At 46.3% G+C, this 20,963-nt stretch overlaps 1 protein-coding gene across 1 annotated transcript in view; it reads left to right on the forward strand.

Moving 5' to 3' along the window:
• The first annotated feature begins 409 nt into the window (after positions 1–409).
• The window catches only part of LOC141156635 (zinc transporter 7-like), a 30,043-nt gene continuing 9,489 nt past the window's right edge, over positions 410–20,963 (forward strand). The window contains exons 1-2 of the mRNA XM_073642825.1: positions 410–476; positions 3,624–3,759. Coding sequence (XP_073498926.1) covers positions 410–476; positions 3,624–3,759 — 203 coding nt within the window. The remainder of the gene's footprint in view (positions 477–3,623; positions 3,760–20,963) is intronic.

Raw genomic sequence — 20,963 nt, forward strand, 5'->3', positions numbered from 1 at the left:
ATATAGTGACAGTTAGTTGTTAGTGGCTGTAACCATGGATACCTAAGCTTCTGCAATGCCCTGCACATGGGGTAAGCAACATAACATATCAGAAGAACTATACTACATTTTTAATTGGAGGTAATTGCTATTATTATTATTATTATTATACCTACTACATATTGGGATAGGATCATGGACATGGGAATACCCCTTTAAATCTTTGGGTTCTATAAGATTCTGTTTAGGGGTTTTCTATCTTTTATCTTAAAGCATCTTATATAATAGAAAATTACCATTCCTATCAGCGGACGTTTCATAAATCTCAAACTTAATGTTAATCTCAGTTGACTTGATCATACATTTTATGTAACTGGATGCTATAATCATCGTTCATCTAAATTTACATTCGGCATTACATATGAAAGTGATGTCTGTTCTCCTTGTAGATGAACCACCGGAGGAGCATAGAGGATCCAGCAAACAGATTTTAGAAGGTGAGTGGGCATATTGCCCTAGAAGAGATTCCTGACAATTACCTTATGTTAAAAACTGGAGAAGCCTATAAACATGACCCTTAGTGGAGTAGAGCATCCCGATGCTCAAAAACAGAACAAAACCAATAAGGAAAATGTTCGGGAGGAGGAAATATAAATAATAAAAATAAATGTTATTAAATAGCAATTAAAGGGATATGTACATCCCACAGTAAAGACACAAAGACTGATTTATGAGTGAGCTATAAAAGTTTTCCATAGTACAGAATATATGGAGTATTGATTTATAGAAGGAATGAATCAATAGAATAGTCAGTATTAAATAGTGTGGATATTGCTATGAGTGCACTGAAAACAATAAGTGTTACAACCAAGAATCAATAGTTTAAAGTGCAAAAGTAAATGGGAAAAGGTCACAGCTGAAGTCAGCAAAGTGTCATGGCTCTTGTATGAACACACAAATGCTTCATAATAGATATCTATCAATAATATTCAATATTCTATCTGGGGGGACTATAGAAAGAGAACTATAAAAATATATATAAAAAATAACCTAAAAACATTATATATAGTTATATATTTATATAATCTTACATATACACAAACAAATACATACAGATTTGGTATACCTCCAAATAAAGTTCTAAAAAGAAAGTTGGCCCTGTCAGAGAGAGGTTAAATCCCCACTGCTTCAGTATGATGCTCCAAAGGGGACCATCAGTCACTGTTTAGTTTCCTCGAAGGGTTAACATATCGACACGTGACCACAGTCACCAGTATGGGATGTATTTGTATTTAAATATGTATGTATTTTTATGTGTGTGTGCAAAATACACTGCTGAAAAAAATATAAAGAACACTTAAAACACAATGTAACTCCAAGAAATCTACCTGTCCAGTTATGAAGCAACACTGATTGTGAATCAACTTCTCCTGCTGTTGAGCAAATGGATCAGACAACTGATAGAAATGATCGGCAATTAGCAAGATACCCCCTATAAAGGAGTGGTTCTGCAGGTGGTGACCACAGACCATTTCTCTGTTCTCATCCTTTTTGGCTGTTGTTTTGGTCACTTTAGCATATTGTCATTGCTCTCACCCCTAGAGGTACAGTAGCATGAGGCGGTGTCTACAGTACAACCCACAGAAGTTGCTCAGGTAGTGCAGTTCATCCAGGATGGCACATCAGTGCGAGCTGTGGCAAGAAGGGTAGCTGTGTCTGTCAGCGTAGTGTCCAGAGCATGGAGCAGATACCAGGAGACGTGGAGGGGGCCATAGGAGGGCAACAACACAGCAGCAGGACCGCTACCTCCTCCTTTGTGCAAGGAGGAACAGGAGGAGCACTGCCAGAGCCCTGCAAAATGACCTCCAGCAGATCACTAACATTCATGTGTCTGCACAAACTGTCAGAAACAAAATCCATAAGGGAAAACTCCTTTGAGTCCACTCAGATGGAATAATGAGTGCTGCAGCCGATCACTCTCTGCTGATTGATTTCAGCTGTGGCATGAGCAGTATCACTTGACCTTTAGGAAGGTCAAGCTATTGCATATGGTGTCAACCAATGGAGTCAAAATGAAAGAGCTTTTCCATTGCCATGAAATCTTTAAAGACACTGTATCAAATGCTTTATACCTGCTGAGCTGTTCATTAGCGTAGGCTGCGCACAACACACCACACTTACTAATGAGGTCACATCACCTTTTGTCTTAAATTATGCCAATAGGTTACAGACTTGATGCACAGCAGAGTTCTCACTAATGTTTCAGACTTTTCACTGCAAATTGAAGTTTCAAGAAAAGTGGATTTGGTCTTCAAATAGATTTATTTTAAGCCACATTTATTCGATAGGGAAAACATGTTCTAACTTCGGAGGGAATTCTTCACCACCCCCCTCGTAAAAAATAGACCAAATTTATGTAGAGTTGTGCACCATTTCATATGTTTAGCTCAAATAACCCCAATTTCCTCCTGTAGGGTGAATGGCAGTAAAAAAAAAAAGCTACTTTTAGATAATTTGCGCCAATCTTTGCTGCATAAGTAAAGTCACCATGTGAGCTGGGAATGAACCACTTGTAAATCACTTGTGTACCTGCAGAGGGCAGCAGAGCACTAGTGTAGAAGTTACTTTGGCTTCTCACTAGAATTTTGCTAAAGGGAATGGATTCGCAGCCCTGACATGTGAACACCAGCAGCTTTCTATTTCTTTTCTTTGTAAATGGTTATGTAGATGCTCATAAAATGTAGTACTTACCTTTTTTTTTTTTTTTTTTTTAGTTATCAGACTACCAGAATTCTGTAGTAAAATCTTTGGAAAGGTTGCAAAATTTAGGCGCAAGTCATAGTTGTGCTTACATTTTACAACTTTTGGCATCTTCTTGAATCAGGAGTGTCTGACTCCAGCACGCCCGCTCATCAGGACTGACATGAACAACACCAGGCTTGATGAATTGGGCCCTATGGCTTTTTCACACCCTCATTAGACCCTTCAATACAAAAGACAGGATTGAACTCCGACCACTGTGGCTATGTATGTGTTGTTTCATGAAATAACACAAAGTTAGAGTCTACAATAGCCCCAGTGGCCAGTGTGGAAATTACAAGATTGTGATTTGCCAAAAATTAAACAAATTAAATACATTTAACACAAATACCTTATTTAACTCTAGGTGATATTCTGATGATCGCTTCCCTTTTAACTGGTTCTCCAGGAATTTAACAATAACATCCTTTTCTTTTGATAGACTATTGAGGATACAGTTTTGAAGAACTATATAACATTCTGATTTGGAGTTTTATATCGGACAAATGGGGACATGACTGTATAAATATATGTTAAGAAATCAGATTTGTAAACTTCTATTGTGGAGGTCTTCTTATAGATGGAGAGAGAGGACAAGGCTTTCTGTAGACCTTTGATGCTGGACAGAGCTACAGATGGAACCAGAGTATTATGAAGCTCTCTGAGTTTTTCAGATGCCGACATGACGTGTTCATCCTACATGATATTCTTCATTAATACGGTCCCTGAAAATGGATCTCTTGGATACAGTGATGACAACTCATGGAGTATTCACATTATAGATATTTCTAAGACATACATTGTGAAGGAGCCCATTTCTGAATGTCTTCATTCTTCTCTTGTAGGAGTATTTTTACACATTGTGGCGGACGCGCTGGGGAGTGTCGGTGTGATCATCTCCACTATCCTGATGCAGCGGTATGGCTGGATGATTGCAGACCCAATTTGCTCAATGCTTATCGCTTTGCTTATCTTTGTCAGGTGAGTGCAGCAAAAAATATGTGGCTATTATTATTGCCTGATGATTGTAGCATGATGTAGCGTGTATATAGCAATCTTTATACTGCCCACTGGTACAGAAATGCTATTAGTGCTATTCTTAACTAGGGTTGTGGAGTCAGAGTCAGTATAAAATGGACCGACTCCAACTCCTAAAATATATAATAAATTGGGTACAGTAGTTCAATGCAGTTTGTTGGGAATATTTTTTCATAAGAATTTGGGGAAGTTATGAAATGTCCTATAAATGTCTGTCCTATTCCTGATCTAAGGGTCTAGACTTTTAGCTGAGATGAATCTGTGCTACAGTAAATTTATCACTTAAACATGAGCCATGTATGAGGGAGTCAGTGTCGTCTCCGACTCCACAGCCCTGTTCTTAACAAATCTGCTAATTTAGCACATCAAGGCGGGTATGCAGCTATAATGAGATAATCCAGAAACTCTGGATATTGTTGTCTTCTAACCTTCCCTGCCTGAAACAAGATCCAAAAATCAGGGATCTGATTTTAAAATCAAGTTTAATAATTGAAATTATTTGATTTAGGCTATATGTCCACGATGCAGAAATGAAGCAGAAAATTTCTGCAGCATTTCTGCATCTCCCTGGCAGAAAAAACGCATGCAGATTGTGCATGCGTTTTTCCTGCAGAATACATGCAGATTCACATGCGTATCCACATGTGTTAATGCATGTGTTTCCGCATGCAGACTGACAAGCACTTTCCAGGCGATAGCATCACTTGGAAAGTGCTTGACAACTAGGTCACACTGTATAAATCCATGCAAAAGGCATGCATTTATACAGTGTGACCGTGTAAAAATAAAAAAATAAAGCTATACTTACCCCCGATCCCCCGCCGTGTGTGCTGTCGTGCTCCTTCCTGGTTCCTTCCTGGCTTGCCGACATCTCGCGAGACAGGCTGCGGTCACATGACCGCGACGTCATCTCAGGTCCTGGAGGGAGAAGCGCTGCAGGGGCCGCTGGACAGGTGAATATAAACTTTATTTATTATTTTATTCTTTTTTTTACAGGTACAATGGTACCCAGGTCTGGATGAGAGTCTTCTCTCCTCCAGAACTGGGTACCATCCGCACATTGAACCGCATATAATCCGCTTGTACAAATGTACAGACACGGATTCTATGCGTCTCAATGCAAGTCAATGGCGGCGCTTCCGCAAAATTAATGAACATGCTGCGCATTTATGAGAGCTGCAGAAATGCTACCGAAAAATGCGCAGCATGTGCATTGACATTGCGGAATGCCATTGGGGACCATGGGGTGCGGATTACCATGCGCTTTTGATGCGTTTCCGCTGCGGAAATTCCGCAGCGGAAACGCATGAAAAACGCATCGTGTGCACGCAGCCTCAGTCATTCAGTACCTTATGTTCCCATTTATGCATTAAAGGGATTTTACAATGTATCACTAAGTAACATAACAGCTATTTGTGGCACAGTGCTTGCATGCATTACCATCCAGGAGTATTATCTTTTATGTAGGTATCTATCTAGACTGATATATAGATAGATATGCGCACAGACATGCATAAATAGATATAGATGGATACATGTATATAAATATTCATACATGCACACATCGTATGTACTGTATAATATATTGTATATATAATATATATGGAATTGGCAGTACTCGATCTTGTGGCTTCTTCAGAAACAGAAAGTGATACCTGTCCTCATATAGTCAAATTTTTGTTGCTCTCAGTTCCTCCTTCTTTGGATGTAATGTGTTTTCTTTTTTTTTTTTTTTAAACAATGTGTTTATTGAATTTTGCACAAAAATCAGAACATACAATCTATAGGGCCAACAGATGCCCAAAACTGTGCCCAAACCTCTGGGCTTACAAAATGAACAGTATAAAAATAAAATAAAAGGAAAATACATGTGCATAAAAGAAAGCAAAAGAAAAAAGAATGGATTAATTACATTAATTTCCCCATATATTAGATGGTTGTGTGAAATAATTTATATCCGTAAGTGCTGTGAATGTCGCATGGCTCATATTTACACTATTGCAAGATCGGAGGTGCAAGGTAGGGCGAGGGGCCCAGAATCGTCCCGTGCGTCACCCAAACTCAGAACGACACACAAAATATCAAGCTTCCTCAATGTTCCCAATGTATAGACAATGGGCTGTTTAACCAAGGTTCCCATATTTTATCTGTTTTCTTCTTTGCCTTGAGTGTGTGTGCCAGAGCCCTTTCATATTGACAGTTCGTGTTCAGTCTGGTCACTATCTCCCCCACCGTAGGGATGCCCACTCCTTTCCATTTAGCCGCGATAGTTGATCTAACTGCGATCAGAATATGTGACAAAATTCCTCTCATTTCCCAGGGGACATCCATTAATCCTATATGAAGTATTCCCATACTAGGTGTTATCTCTAGGTGAGTCCCCAGTACATCCCATATCAACCTATCCAATGCCCCCCCATAGTGATTCAAGTTTTGGACAAAACCACCACATGTGGCCCAACGAGCCTTCCCAATTGCATCCTCTCCAACATAAAGATGATGATTCAGACCCGAAGTGTACCATCTGTGCCGGGTAGTAGTACCATCTCATGTGCGTCTTTTTAAGCTCCACTAGGTGGTTCAAACACGACGAAACTCGCTGGACCTCATCCAAACCATCCCGCCAGTCCTGAGGGTCCATCAAAATTCTTAGATCCCGTTCCCAACGAGTCATATACGTCAATTTATCGTCCAGATCTGGGTCGTTTAGAGCCCTATAAAGTATAGAAACCCCCTTAGAACCGGTCTTAGAGTGAAGAAAGTAACCCATAGCTCTTTTATCCTTAGGTCGAATAAAAAAGGGGGATGTCTGTGTAGAGTGGAGTAAATGCCTTATTTGCAAATACTGGTAAAACAAGGGCCATAGGTCCGGGAATCTCATAACTAGTTTATCAAAAGGAATTATTACATTGTCCTCCAACAGGTCTGCTAGTGATTGAACTCCAGCTGTCACCCAACGTTGAAGGTTAATATATGGAATATGATATTCTAGAGCTCGTAAATAGATCTCAGTTCTGGGGAGTAACAGCAGTTTGGATGCCAAATTCCTCCAACCATGCATAGTAGCCTCCGATGTTGGTAGCTCGGCGACCATAGTGCTTCGCTTAACTACTTCTGTCTCCAATATCAATCTGGTAGAATGGTTTCGGGCAAGTAAGGACTCTATTTGCAACCATTTGTGGCCACTGTCCATGTTCCACCAGTCCCTGATTCCCGTCAAGACCGCCGCTCTATAGTAGGCTATGAGTTTGGGCATGCCCATCCCTCCCATGTCATATGGGTAATACAGAAGTCTACTAGACACCCTCGGTCTCCTATTGTCCCAAACGAAATTATTAGCCAATCTTTGAAGGGTATTTATGATTTTAGAAGGGATTTTAATTGGGATACGCCTAAAATAGTATAACATTTTTGGAAGGACCTTCATTTTAAAAATATTTATCCTGGCTATCCACGATGCAACAACGTTTTGTAATACCGCCAGCTCCTCCCGCACCGTATTTATCAGTCTAGTAAAATTTACTTCCACCAATTGTTTTGAAAGGGTTAAGGTGATACCAAAATACTTCATTCCTTCCTGCGCCCACTGAAAAGGGTATGCCCCTTCCAGTCTTTGCCTAAGTGACAACGGAACAAGAATCGGCAGGACAACCGTCTTAGCTGCATTCAGTTTATAATACGAGATGTTCGTAAACGTTTTGAGATTGGAGATAATGGCAGAGAAGGACCTGTCCAGATCAGTGCACGGGATAACCACATCGTCTGCATATAGACCGATCTTGAGTTATTTCTAATCTTTTCAGCCAAGGGCTCCATACATAAAGCAAATATGACTGGAGATAAGGGGCAGCCCTGCCGTGTCTTGTTTGTTATGGGGAAGGATTCAGAGAGGAAACCAGACGTCAAAACCTTAGCGGAAGGAGTGGAGTACAATGCGTTAATCGCAGACAGAATAGGTCCTTTTAGTCCAAATTTAAGCAAAACACTTTTAAGGTATCCCCAGTGCACCCTATCAAATGCTTTCTCAGCATCTAGCAACAGGAGTGCACTGGGGAGGCCGCTCAACTCTGCCACTTTAATCAGATCCAACATCCTCCTCGTACCATCTTTAGCTTCCCTACCAGCTACAAAACCAACTTGATCCGAGGATATCAGGGAAGGAACGACACGATTTAGTCTAACAGCCAAAAGCTTGGTAAAGATCTTTACATCACTATTCAAAAGTGCTATTGGTCTAAAATTACCTGGAGAATCAGGGGTCTTTCCAGGCTTAGGCAATGTGACGATCGTAGCCTCAAAATTAGGTACTGCTACCTTTCCCGAGTCTCTCCAGGTATTTTATAAACTGATAAGGTATGGGGTAAGAATTTTTTGGAAACCACGATAGTACTCGTTAGCTATGCCGTCTGGGCCAGGGGTCTTATGACATTTGGATGAATCAATAACATCTTTCAGTTCTACTTCTGTGAAGGGGGCATTCAATAATTGTAACTGTTCCCGGGAAACCTTCGGGAGCTTCAAATCACTCAAATATTGATCAATATCTGACTGTTGTGGCTGTGGGGTATCAACATCATCTTTTAAGTTATATAAAGAGTTATAGTATGCAGCAAAGACTGCAGCTATGTCCTTTGGACTTCTGGCTATCAACCCTTTCGAGTCCCGTAGATGATCTATTCTGGATTTAGCCGCCCTTTTCTTGACCCGCCTGGCCAAAACGGTTCCCGGCCTATCTCCCATGGCGTAGTGACTAAGTTGGAACTTGCGGAGGTTATATTCATATACTGCCAGCAGATCAGAGCGCAGTTTAAATCTGAGCTGATATATGGCCTCAGTGGTAGCCGGGGAGGGGGAGGTTTTATTTAATATTTCTAGCTTTTTCAACTCAGTCAGGAGGTCAGTCCTGTGTTGCTCCCTCTTTCTTTTCAATTGTGACGCTTGTTGTAAGAAGACTACCCGTATCACCGCTTTGTGCACTGTCCATAAAGTCTTGTCGGAAACTGTGCCATTGTCGTTTAATTCAAAATAAGATGTCAATTCTGCTGTTGCTTTTGTCATCATAGAGTCATTCAATAATTGAGAGGTGTTTATTCGCCAGTGTGGTGTTGGGTTGAATTGGTGCGCAAGATGTACACGTAGGTAGATCGGTGCGTGGTCAGAGCACGTAATCATTCCAACCTCTGCAGATATACATCTATTGAGAGCTCTATTGTCTACTAGGAATAAGTCAATCCTACTATATGACCCATGTCGGAGAGAATGAAAAGTATCATCCCTTTCACTGGCGTGAGAGTATCTCCAAAAATCGTGCAGACCAAATTCATGGACCAACTTGCCCAATTCTCTCCGAGGGCGACCCGATCTAGATGAGCAGTCTAAAGTACCATCCATTGGCATGTTAAAATCCCGGCATACAATAACCTCCCCTTGTTTAAGTGTTGAAATGGTAGAGAGGACTTTTCGCACAAATGGGAGCTGGGCAGAATTTGGGGCGTATTGTGCTGAAATCGTATGAAGGGTCCCATTCAATGTACACACCAACACCAAGTATCTACCCATGGGGTCTGCACACATCTGAATGTTCTGGAAGGCCACCGAATTTTTTTATCATAATACAGATTCCTGCTGTCTTAGTATGGGCATTTGCAAAGAATATATGGGGGAATTGTGCCTGATGCAATCTATGATTATCAGCTGCCAATAAATGCGTCTCTTGCAGACACACAATGTCTGCCTTCGATTTCCTCACCTCTCTCCACAACATAGAGCGCTTGGCAGGTGAATTTAACCCTTTCACATTCAACGAGAGAAATTGTATACTCATAATTACACATAAAGGAGGAAATTGTTATGAGCCGCATACAAAAATCCAATTTTTCTCTCCCCCCACCCCCACCCCACCCCTCATGAGCCATTCACTGAAAAAAGCACATATGTCCTTAGAACGATCAGCAGTTACGTCAATAGAGGAAATATACCTCAAGTTAAATTGGAAAAAAAAACAGATAAAAAACAGTAAAAAGAAAGAAAAAGCACAGCGGAAAAAAGTCTGCAGAAAAAAACATAGAGAAAACTTCAGTCAAAAAAGTAAATTCTTCAGACATAAATCTGACCACGGGGTCCCGTGAGATTTTCAAATCTCACTGTCACTCAGCAAGATTTCTCACTGTCCAGAGGATCACCAACCAGACGGCTTCCGCCGAACAACAGAGGACCGTCAGTCAATAAGCCAAAAGGCGCTCAGAGTTCAGAAAAGAACAAAGGGAAAAAAAAGGTCAGCAATCCTCTAACAGCTCCATCTCAGCCAGGATAGCGTCCTCGCCTCTCTTTCAGGTCGATACCCATTCCTGCGCAATTTTCTTGCCTTAAGCAGGTTGTCTAGGAGCATAGGCAATCTTCCAGGATGCCAATTTCTCTTCCGCTTGTTTAGGGGTAAAACACACTACCACGCCACTGTCACGGAGTATTAGTAGTTTTACTGGGTTGAATCCCCATCTATACCGTATGCCGGCCTCTCTCAATGCCCTGCACACATGGGCAAATTCTCTTCTCTTTGCCAGGGTAGCCGCAGAAAGGTCTGCGAAGACCTGCAGATTTTGAAATTCCTCAGGCAGCCTGGGGGTTTTCCTTAGTTGGTATAGGAACATGTCCTTTGTAGTGAAGAAATGAATACGTGCCAAGGTATCTCTAGGCAGGGTAGGGTCTACGTGTCTGGGTTCGGTGTTCTATGAATCCTGTCCACCAGTAATTCATTAGGGGCAACCTCAGGTAATACAGCCACCAAGAAGCGTCGCATGAACTCAGAGATCCTTATCTGGCACTTCTTCAGGGATTCCCCTAAGCCTCACATTGTTACGTCTGGATCTGTCTTCTAAGTCATAAACTTTATCAGTGACCCGAGACATCTCTTCCCTGATTGCCTCATTTTCATCTACGAAGGCATAGACCATTGTGGCATATTCTTCCATCTTGTTTTCAATGTGGGAAGTGCGATCCCCAATGGAAGTAATCTCCCCTTTTATCTCCTGCAACATTGCCTGCATATCTTCCCTCATGGAGGAGCGAAATGCAGCCAGAAATTCTTGCATATCTGCCCTTGTCATTGGTGCTGTGGGCTCATTATCCCTGCTGCTGTGTTTCACATTCTCTGCTTCCCCTCCCCCTGAGCTTCAGGAGGAGTGTAAAGAAGTTGCAGGGGAAGCAGGTGCCATCTTACTCACTGTTCTTGTTGTTTGTCCCCTCAGGAAGAAAGCCTCCAATCTCGCCGGAGATCCTCTTTTTTGGGACCTTCCCCTAGTCATCATGGGCCCTGGGTGTTCTGCCGCCACCGGATGTTTGGTAAAAGGCTGTAGGACGATGCTGTGTGCTGCTTTGTGCTAGTTTTAATCCTGGCTGGCTGGAGCTATGCAGTTAAGCTGCTGCCACCTTGTCTTGCAGGCTACACCCCCGTAATGTGTTTTCTAATCCCCAGTTCTGGTACATGAATAGGGAACGTTTTACCAACAGCTGCATGTCTTCTCTCTGTTAAAGGAAGATGGCGCCACCTTGAATTAGAACTAAACTTCCATGTTTAATTTCTCCTGTCTGGTCCATCTGTACCTGCAGTAGTGATGTCTAGTCTATGTGTACCTGCTGTAGTGATGTCTAGTCCATGTGTACCTGCAGTAGTGATGTCTAGTCCATGTGTACCTGCAGCAGTGATGTCTAGTCCATGTGTACCTGCAGTAGTCATGTCTAGTCCATGTGTACCTGCAGCAGTGATGTCTAGTCCATGTGTACCTGCAGTAGTGATGTCTAGTTCATCTGTACCTGCAGTAGTGATGTCTAGTCCATCTGTACCTGCAGTAGCGATGTCTAGTCCATCTGTACCTGCAGTAGCGATGTCTAGTCCATATGTACCTGCAGTAGCGATGTCTAGTCCATCTGTACCTGCGGTAGTGATGTCTAGTCCATCTGTACCTGCAGTAGCGATGTCTAGTCCATCTGTACCTGCAGTAGCGATGTCTAGTCCATATGTACCTGCAGTAGCGATGTCTAGTCCATCTGTACCTGCAGTAGTGATGTCTAGTCCATCTGTACCTGCAGTAGCGATGTCTAGTCCATCTGTACCTGCAGTAGTGATGTCTAGTCCATCTGTACCTGCAGCAGTGATGTCTAGTCCATGTGTACCTGCAGTAGTCATGTCTAGTCCATGTGTACCTGCAGCAGTGATGTCTAGTCCATGTGTACCTGCAGTAGTGATGTCTAGTCCATCTGTACCTGCAGTAGCGATGTCTAGTCCACCTGTACCTGCAGTAGCGATGTCTAGTCCATCTGTACCTGCAGTAGCGATGTCTAGTCCATATGTACCTGCAGTAGCGATGTCTAGTCCATCTGTACCTGCAGTAGCGATGTCTAGTCCATCTGTACCTGCAGTAGCGATGTCTAGTCCATCTGTACCTGCAGTAGCGATGTCTAGTCCATCTGTACCTGCAGTAGCGATGTCTAGTCCATCTGTACCTGCAGTAGCGATGTCTAGTCCATCTGTACCTGCAGTAGCGATTTCTAGTCCATATGTACCTGCAGTAGCGATGTCTAGTCCATCTGTACCTGCAGTAGCGATGTCTAGTCCATCTGTACCTGCAGTAGCGATGTCTAGTCCATCTGTACCTGCAGTAGCGATGTCTAGTCCATCTGTACCTGCAGTAGCGATGTCTAGTCCATCTGTACCTGCAGTAGCGATGTCTAGTCCATCTGTACCTGCAGTAGCGATGTCTAGTCCATCTGTACCTGCAGTAGCGATTTCTAGTCCATATGTACCTGCAGTAGCGATGTCTAGTCCATCTGTACCTGCAGTAGCGATGTCTAGCCCATCTGTACTTGCAGTAGCGATGTCTAGCCCATCTGTACCTGCAGTAGCGATGTCTAGTTCATCTGTACCTGCAGTAGCGATGTCTAGTCCATCTGTACCTGCAGTAGCGATGTCTAGTCCATCTGTACCTGCAGTAGCGATGTCTAGTCCATCTGTACCTGCAGTAGCGATGTCTAGTCCATCTGTACCTGCAGTAGTGATGTCTAGTCCATCTGTACCTGAAGTAGCGATGTCTAGTCCATCTGTACATGCAGTAGCGATGTCTAGTCCATCTGTACCTGCAGTAGCGATGTCTAGTCCATCTGTACCTGCAGTAGCGATGTCTAGTTCATCTGTACCTGCAGTAGCGATGTCTAGTCCATCTGTACCTGCAGTAGCAATGTCTAGTCCATCTGTACCTACTGTAGCGATGTCTGGTCCATCTGTACCTGCTGTAACGATGTCTAGTCCACCTGTACCTGCAGTAGCGATGTCTAGTCCATCTGTACCTGCAGTAGCGATGTCTAGTCCATCTGTACCTGCAGTAGCGATGTCTAGTCCATCTGTACCTGCAGTAGCGATGTCTAGTCCATCTGTACCTGCAGTAGCGATGTCTAGTCCATCTGTACCTGCAGTAGCGATGTCTAGTCCATCTGCTGTCAGACGTCTGCTGTAGTGATGTCTGGTCCATGTGTACCTGCTGTAGTGATGTCTGGTCCATCTGTACCTGCTGTAGCAATGTCTAGTCCATCTGTACCTGCAGTAGCGATGTCTAGTCCATCTGTACCTGCAGTAGCGATGTCTAGTCCATCTGTACCAGCAGTAGTGATGTCTAATCCATCTGTACCTGCTGTTGTGATGTCTGGTCCATGTGTACCTGCTGTTGTGATGTCTGGTCCATGTGTACCTGCTGTTGTGATGTCTGGTCCATGTGTACCTTCAGTAGCGATGTCTAGTCCATCTGTACCTGCAGCAGTGATGTCTAGTCCATCTGTACCTGCAGTAGCGATGTCTCGTCCATCTGTACCTGCAGTAGTGATGTCTAGTCCATCTGTACCTGCAGTAGTGATGCCTAGTCCATCTGTACCTGCAGTAGCGATGTCTAGTCCATCTGTACCTGCATTAGCGATGTCTAGTCCATCTGTACCTGCAGTAGCGATGTCTAGTCCATCTGTACCTGCCGTAATGATGTCTGGTCCATGTGTACCTGCAGTAGCGATGTCTGGTCCATCTGTACCTGCAGTAGTGATGTCTAGTCCATCTGTATCTGCAGTAGTGATGTCTAGTCCATCTGTACCTGCAGTAGTGATGTGTGGTGCCCCTGAGGGTTCAGTCGCCATGGGGGAACTGCACCTCACAAAGAGGTGTGGTATCTCCTCTTCCAGGTAAGGATGGAGTGCCTCTCAGGACCCCAATCACACACTCAACACTACACCACTCCAGTTCTGAAGGGGGGATAAAGAACCATAGTGCCACCCCGGTCCTGAATGGAGATTTGGGGGGAACCATAGTTAGGGGGAACCACATAGTGAGTGAGGGTGGAGGAAGCACTTACCTAAGCACATACCAGATTACTATATAACTGGAGGCCATCTTAGTACAAGGTCTTTGGTTGTGGGTCTTTGGACGGCGGTCAGCACAAGGCTGCAGCAGGCTGAGGGTCCACGGTCCCCGGTCTCAGGCCTCGAGACGGGGAACGGGGCAGAGTGACTGACGGCTCTGTCCCGGTACGGGTCCCAGGAAAGAAGGCCCAGAAGGGGAGCAGAGGAGATTGGCTCCACAAGCGAAAGGATCCCAGGGGGATACGGACAGAGTGGAGTCGCCACCTGTATACCCTAATCTGGCTTAGCCAACGGGACCCTGCCGCAAGAGGGGTAACCAGTCCCCGATCTGGCTTTGCACTTCACGTCTCTGTCGGAAAAATTCGGAGGCTTTTGTGGATCCCAGGGGGATACGGACGGAGGGGAGTCGCCACCTGTATGCCCTAATCTGAGTTTATAGAGAGGGACCCGGCCTTACGCCACGATCTCACCACAAGTCACTGAACAAAAGTGGCACCCAGTCGGTCCGGGAACTACATGTTACCCATAGGGACATCGCAGTACCCTAGCGGGACTCAGTGGGGGACTCAAGGCAGGAGAAGTTGATCGAGAGAGAGAGAGAGGAACACACTTGAGCGGTGTCCTGACGGGTGCTCCTGAACTACCTGGAAAGTGCTGAGCCCCATCCTAGCGGCCGCAGCTCGCCGTGTGACAGCAGAGAGAAGCTCTGAGCTAAACAATTGAGTAAAGACTCGGATGACTTCAAAACCACCGACTCCGTCTGTTATTTTCCTCCGCAGCACCTCACCCACCATCTGTCCTACACTTAAGCTGCCCTGAGGCCCCGCTCCACCTGTGGGGAGTCGCACCAACTAAGCTGCCCGAACACCGGTGTGGCGCCCTGCTGCACACTGGAGCCACAGATCCCAGAGGGGTGCATGGATGGAATTCTCCCCAGTGGCCTCAATACATGCAGACACCTCCACCCAAGTCCACTAGATGGAGCCCTGCCAGGTATATAAATACTGGGGGGTGGAGTTCAGGAAGTCAGTCAGTGGGAAGCAGTGCGTGTGACACGATGCTGCAGCTCCAGACAAGCTGAAGTCTGTGTGGCTGAAGGCCAGGCTAGGCCCAAGCTGCGGGCTAGTCTGGCCAGTGAGAGCCTGGAGCGGATTAGAAGGCAAGGAGTAACAAGGAGTAATACCGGGGGCAGAGGAGCATAACCAGCTCACCCCGAAACCATACACCGGACACCGGGTCCGCGCCTACAGGGTCCTTTATGCCCAGTAGGAACAAACGGAATCCCTGGAGAATTACAAGTCCCAGGTTAACCAAACGCTGACTACAGCAACAGGGTTAGGTACCACAAAGGCTCCAGTGACCAGGAATAGTGGGAACCAGGAGAAAACCCTAACGCCAGGTCAGCAGGTAGAAGAAGGAAGCAGTAAACAAGCCAGGCCTAGCTCCAGGCAGGCCCGAAGCATAGCGAGTCAGAGACACAGATCAGGAGGCCCTACACCCGCTGACTGGGGAGAGTCCAGAAATGCACCCTTCGCCCTGAGTACCCTGGACTGTACCTGCATCACCACCAGTAAAGGTATTGAAGTTTACCCCTGTGTGTGTGCCCGTACTTCCTCCGGAACCGTCCTGCCGTCTCTCTCCTGCTTCCATCATCCATCTACACTATTACGCTGCCCTGAGGCCTGCTCCACATGCGGGGAGCTGTCCCATCGAAGCTGCCCCTAACATGTGCCTCAGCGGACTGTCGCAGCGCTGGTAACCCATTACCAGATACAGCAGGTGGCGTCACAAACTATTCTAAAACCCCTATAAATATAATCATTCCCCATTTTTGTTGACCGCCCTGGCCCACGGACCGGGCCAGCCACCGTGATATTCCCCAAGCATCTGAGGGCCCGGCTGCCGAGTACCCCTCGGCCCCGGGGGTGCGTCAACTTCTGGCATCACGAACAGGATTTCGTGCCCGCTGCAACGATGGAGTATTGTGCCCGTTGCCACCGGGTACTGTGCACCTTTAATAAGAACTGTGTGTTTAACTGTGGTGAAGATCACCGCCATTACTGTGTTGCCGCGTGGGAAGAAGGGCGTAACTGCGGGAAACTGAGAGGCGTACCTGCTGAAGTGCACGAAGCCCCGTACACGCCCCACATGGCGACGACGAGCCTGGAAGCGCAAGGTCCTGGAAGGAGTCCAGTGAGCGCCCTGACCTCAGACGCGAGCGACGCAAGGTCCTGGAAGGTGACCGTCGCCTGCGGAGCTGCGGCCTACCGGAAAAAAAGTAAAGAAGGTAGGCCACGGTTCACTAGGGGGGCGCAACGATGTCCGAAGCCCAGCAGAACGCCGCGGCCCTCGACAATGCCCCCGCAGGAGTAACTTCGTCCAGTGCTGCTCAGGCAGAAGCAGTCGCCGCACCAGCAGGAGCTGTGGCACGGAAGGTGCCCATGGCTCTACAGCATGCCCTAAAATGTTCAGAGGGTGAGGGAACTGTTGGAACAGGACACCCTAACTGAACGGGAGGATGACCAGGACAGGTCACCCACCTCCCATAATCAGGCGCAGCCCAGGAGGGGGCGCCCTTGAGCTACTAGTTTCCCGGTAGCTCGCATGTAACCTGAACTTGTAGTCTGTGAACTATGAGCGGTCCCACCATTGTACATAGTTTGCACCTCCTGAGGTGCCCCCTGGTGGTTTTCACAAGACCACCACCACTAAAACCTGCTTGGCGTGGCCAAACCAGTGGTCCTACACCAGTCCTGCAGCCCGCCCAGGACCTTCGTTGGGGATTTGGAGCATGTCCCCCACAAGCCAGCTTAGCCAGATGAGAGGGACAAACCCGAGGAGGAATCTCATCAAAACTGGTCATTGCAGAACGTAAAGTTGTGTTGCTGCTAATGTGCGTGTGCAGCCCACAAACTGTTTCCTTGTACATAATTGCACTCCCTGGAGTGCCTCTAAAGGTACCTATGCAGTGAAATGGACACCCTGTTAGGGGACTCGCTGACATTTGCTCAAAAAGTTTAACTATTGTATATATGTGTATTATTGATTATGTTTTTGCAACGTTCAAGAAAAGTGCCTGCGATAAAGGGAAGAGTTATTGTTAACCTGTTTTGAAAATTGCTTCAGTCCAGGAGTACTGAGTTTTTCTAGGGGGGAATGTGGCGCCCTGCTGCGCACTGGTGCCACAGATCCCAGAGGGGTGCATGGATGGAATTCTCCCCAGTGGCCTCAATACATGCAGACACCTCCACCCAAATCGACTAGATGGAGCCCTGTCAGGTATATAAATACTGGGGGGTGGAGTTCAGGAAGTCAGTCAGTGGGAAGCAGACAGTGTGACACGATGCTGCAGCTCCAGACAAGCTGAAGTCTGTGTGGCTGAAGGCCAGGCTAGGCCCAAGCTGCGGGCTAGTCTGGCCAGTGAGAGCCTGGAGCGGATTAGAAGGCAAGGAGTAACAAGGAGTAATACCGGGGGCAGAGGAGCATAACCAGCTCACCCCGAAACCATACACCAGACACCAGGTCCGCGCCTACAGGGTCCTTTATGCCCAGTAGGAACAACCGGAATCCCTGGAGAACTACAAGTCCCAGGTTAACCAAACGCTGACTACAGCAACAGGGTTAGGTACCACAAAGGCTCCAGCGACCAGGAATAGTGGGAACCAGGAGAAAACCCTAACGCCAGGTCAGCAGGTAGAAGAAGGAAGCAGTAGCCAAGCCAGGCCTAGCTCCAGGCAGGCCCGAAGCATAGAGAGTCAGAGACACAGATCAGGAGGCCCTACACCCGCTCACTGGGGAGAGTCCAGAAATGCACCCTTCGCCCTGAGTACCCTGGACCGTACCTGCATCACCACCAGTAAAGGTATTGAAGTTTACCCCTGTGTGTGTGCCCGTACTTCCTCCGGGACCGTCCTGCTATCTCTCTCCTGCTTCCATCATCCATCTACACTTTTATGCTGCCCTGAGGCCTGCTCCACCTGCGGGGAGCCGTCCCATTGAAGTTGCCCCTAACATCTGCCTCAGCGGACTGTCGCAGTGCTGATAACCCATTACCAGATACCGTAGGTGGTGTCACAAACTATTTTAAAACCCCTATAAATATAACCATTCCCCATTTTTGTTGACCGCCCTGGGCCACGGACCGAGCCAGCCACCGTGATATTCCCCAAGCATCTGAGGGCCCGGCTGCCGTGTACCCCATGGCCCCGGGGGCGCTTCACCGGCCTCGGAGGACTGTCGCAGCGCTGGTGACCTTCATCAGGCACCACAGGTGGCGTCACGAACTACCCCAAAAGAATCCCTTCCCCTTTCTCCCCGCTTTCTTTTTGTTGACCGCCCTGGGCCACGGGCACGGGCCAGCCGACGTGATATCCCCCTTCCCAAGAACCTAAAGAGGGCCGGTCTCCCGAATAACCCCCACTGCCCAGGGGGCGTGTCAGATGTCTAGTCCATGTGTACCTGCAGTAGTGATGTCTGGTCCATCTGTATCTGCTGTAGTGATGTCTGGTCCATGTGTACCTGCTGTAGTGATGTCTGGTCCATCTGTACCTGCTGTAGTGATGTCTGGTCCATGTGTACCTGCTGTAGTGATGTCTGGTCCATCTGTACCTGCGTTAGTGATGTCTAGTCCATCTGTACCTGCAGTAGTGATGTCTAGTCCATCTGTACCTGCAGTAGTGATGTCTAGTCCATCTGTACCTGCTGTAGTGATGTCTAGTCCATCTGTACCTGCTGTAGTGATGTCTGGTCCATCTGTACCTGCAGTAGTGATGTCTAGTCCATCTGTACCTGCAGAAGCGATGTCTAGTCCATCTGTACCTGCAGTAGTGATGTCTAGTCCATCTGTACCTGCAGTAGTGATGTCTAGTCCATCTATACCTGCAGTAATCATGGGCTGAGCCCCTTCAGTCTTTCCCTGCACAGCAGCCCTTGACCAATCGATCCACAGGAGAACAGAAGCTCGGGCTCATTTTGGTAAATAGGGCCGGCTGCAGGTCCTGAACGGCCGGGAGCCACTGCACACGGAAAACTGTGAAGGGACTACAACACTGAATCAGAATATCTCTTTAAATAATCCGACTGCGTGTAATTTTCTTCTCCTATGCCGTCTAATGTCCTCTCCTATTCTTTGTAACATTCAGTGTGTCCTAGCTCCTGCAACACCTCATATTGCCCCCTCAGATACTGCAGACCCTCTTCTTGAAACTTATAAGGGTACTTCATATCCATCAATGGTGGACAGAAATTTTATCCTTGGTCTTCCACATCTCTCAAAGCGATCACTGTTCCCTAAAATATACCATCACTTTGTGATCCATTTGGCTCCATGTTCAGCCCGGGATCCTGAGAATAAAGGAGCCGCAGCATAGAATCAGCACTTTAACCATTCCACTGTTTTTACCCTGCACAGCGGAGCACTGACACCTGCTGTGCAAGGAAGCCGCTGTACAGGAGCTCAGCAGCTGCACTCTCCTCTCCCCACCGCAATGATGGCAAATCCACTTTAGAAAATGTCAGCGTCTCTTTAAATATAGATTTTGCAGGAGCGGACAGGTTTTTCTTTTCTTGCCTTATGTAGCGTAGACAATACTTTAACTGTCATTTGGTTAAAATTTTTATTAAGGGCTGCATAATGTGGCAGATTGGAAGGGGCCCGGGTGCTGAGACCCCCACTGATTGGTCAGAACACGTCTCTGACATGCACAGAGTGCTGTACGGGCTCAATAGTAAGTCTGTCTGTACACTGCTCTGTGAGAGTGAATGTACGGACCCATACGCCTAATATTGAGCCCTTACGCCTCTCATGCAGGAGCTGGGCACTTCAGAGCAGCGTTTACACCACTTGATGGGGGTCTCAGGACCCAGACGCCCACTGATCTGCAACATAATCCAGTGCCTATAATATATAAAGTTTTAGAAAATGATAGTTACACTTTCAAATTAGGGTCCATGCGTACAGCAGGGCAGTGTACTGCCAGAATGGGGCCTGTGATGCATCATGCAGGGAATGCCATTTCTTTTAATTCCCAATTTTTTATACAGGGCCTGTCACCAGGTAAAATGTGGGCAGACTGCAGGCTTTGCTCTTCTTTTTTTTTTTTGTACAATTTTTCTAACCTTTACCAAGGGGGCGTGGTCACAGATCCTCTGAGGGCGTGTCTTTAGGTTGCGCTGCATCATTATCCTGGAAGCACTGCCCCCTTAATGAAAACCAGAAAAATTTGCATTATATAAAAAGGCCCCATATCTTTGGAACTGTATGGCAATTTTAATAAAAGGAAAAACTGCACACTCAGGGGATCAGCTGGAATAAAGTAAGAGCTAAAACTGGAAACTTGTCCTGATGACAGGTCCTCTTTAAATAGGGTGAGAGGGTGCTGCATGGAGCCTTGGAAGGGCCGGGTGCACGGGGCATTGGTCTCTCCGGGCCGGGGGTCTCCTGACCTGTGTACATACTTGTGCCTGGGGCACAGCAGGCCAGTTTTGAAATCCTTCCCCAGAACAGATGTGCAAGAGAGAAACAATGTATCAAATGTGGAAGTAGAACTAAAAATAGGCCCACATGGTCTCCCATCTGCCAAGGTCAAGGGCTCCTCCTCTGTCTGTGACTTCTCAGGGAACATTAAACCTAGAAATGAACGTTACATTAAGACTGGAGATATATTTGTCCTTACTGCTTGTTAGTTAGTCTGCGGCATTTTCTCAATAATCCTAAAACTTTCTTGGAGAAATATATAAACCTACAAGATGACACA

Source organism: Phyllobates terribilis, unplaced genomic scaffold (genome assembly GCF_046119375.1).
Source record: "Phyllobates terribilis strain yellow unplaced genomic scaffold, ASM4611937v1 Scaffold_8__6_contigs__length_399053987, whole genome shotgun sequence".
In the NCBI taxonomy this organism is placed as follows: domain Eukaryota; kingdom Metazoa; phylum Chordata; class Amphibia; order Anura; family Dendrobatidae; genus Phyllobates; species Phyllobates terribilis.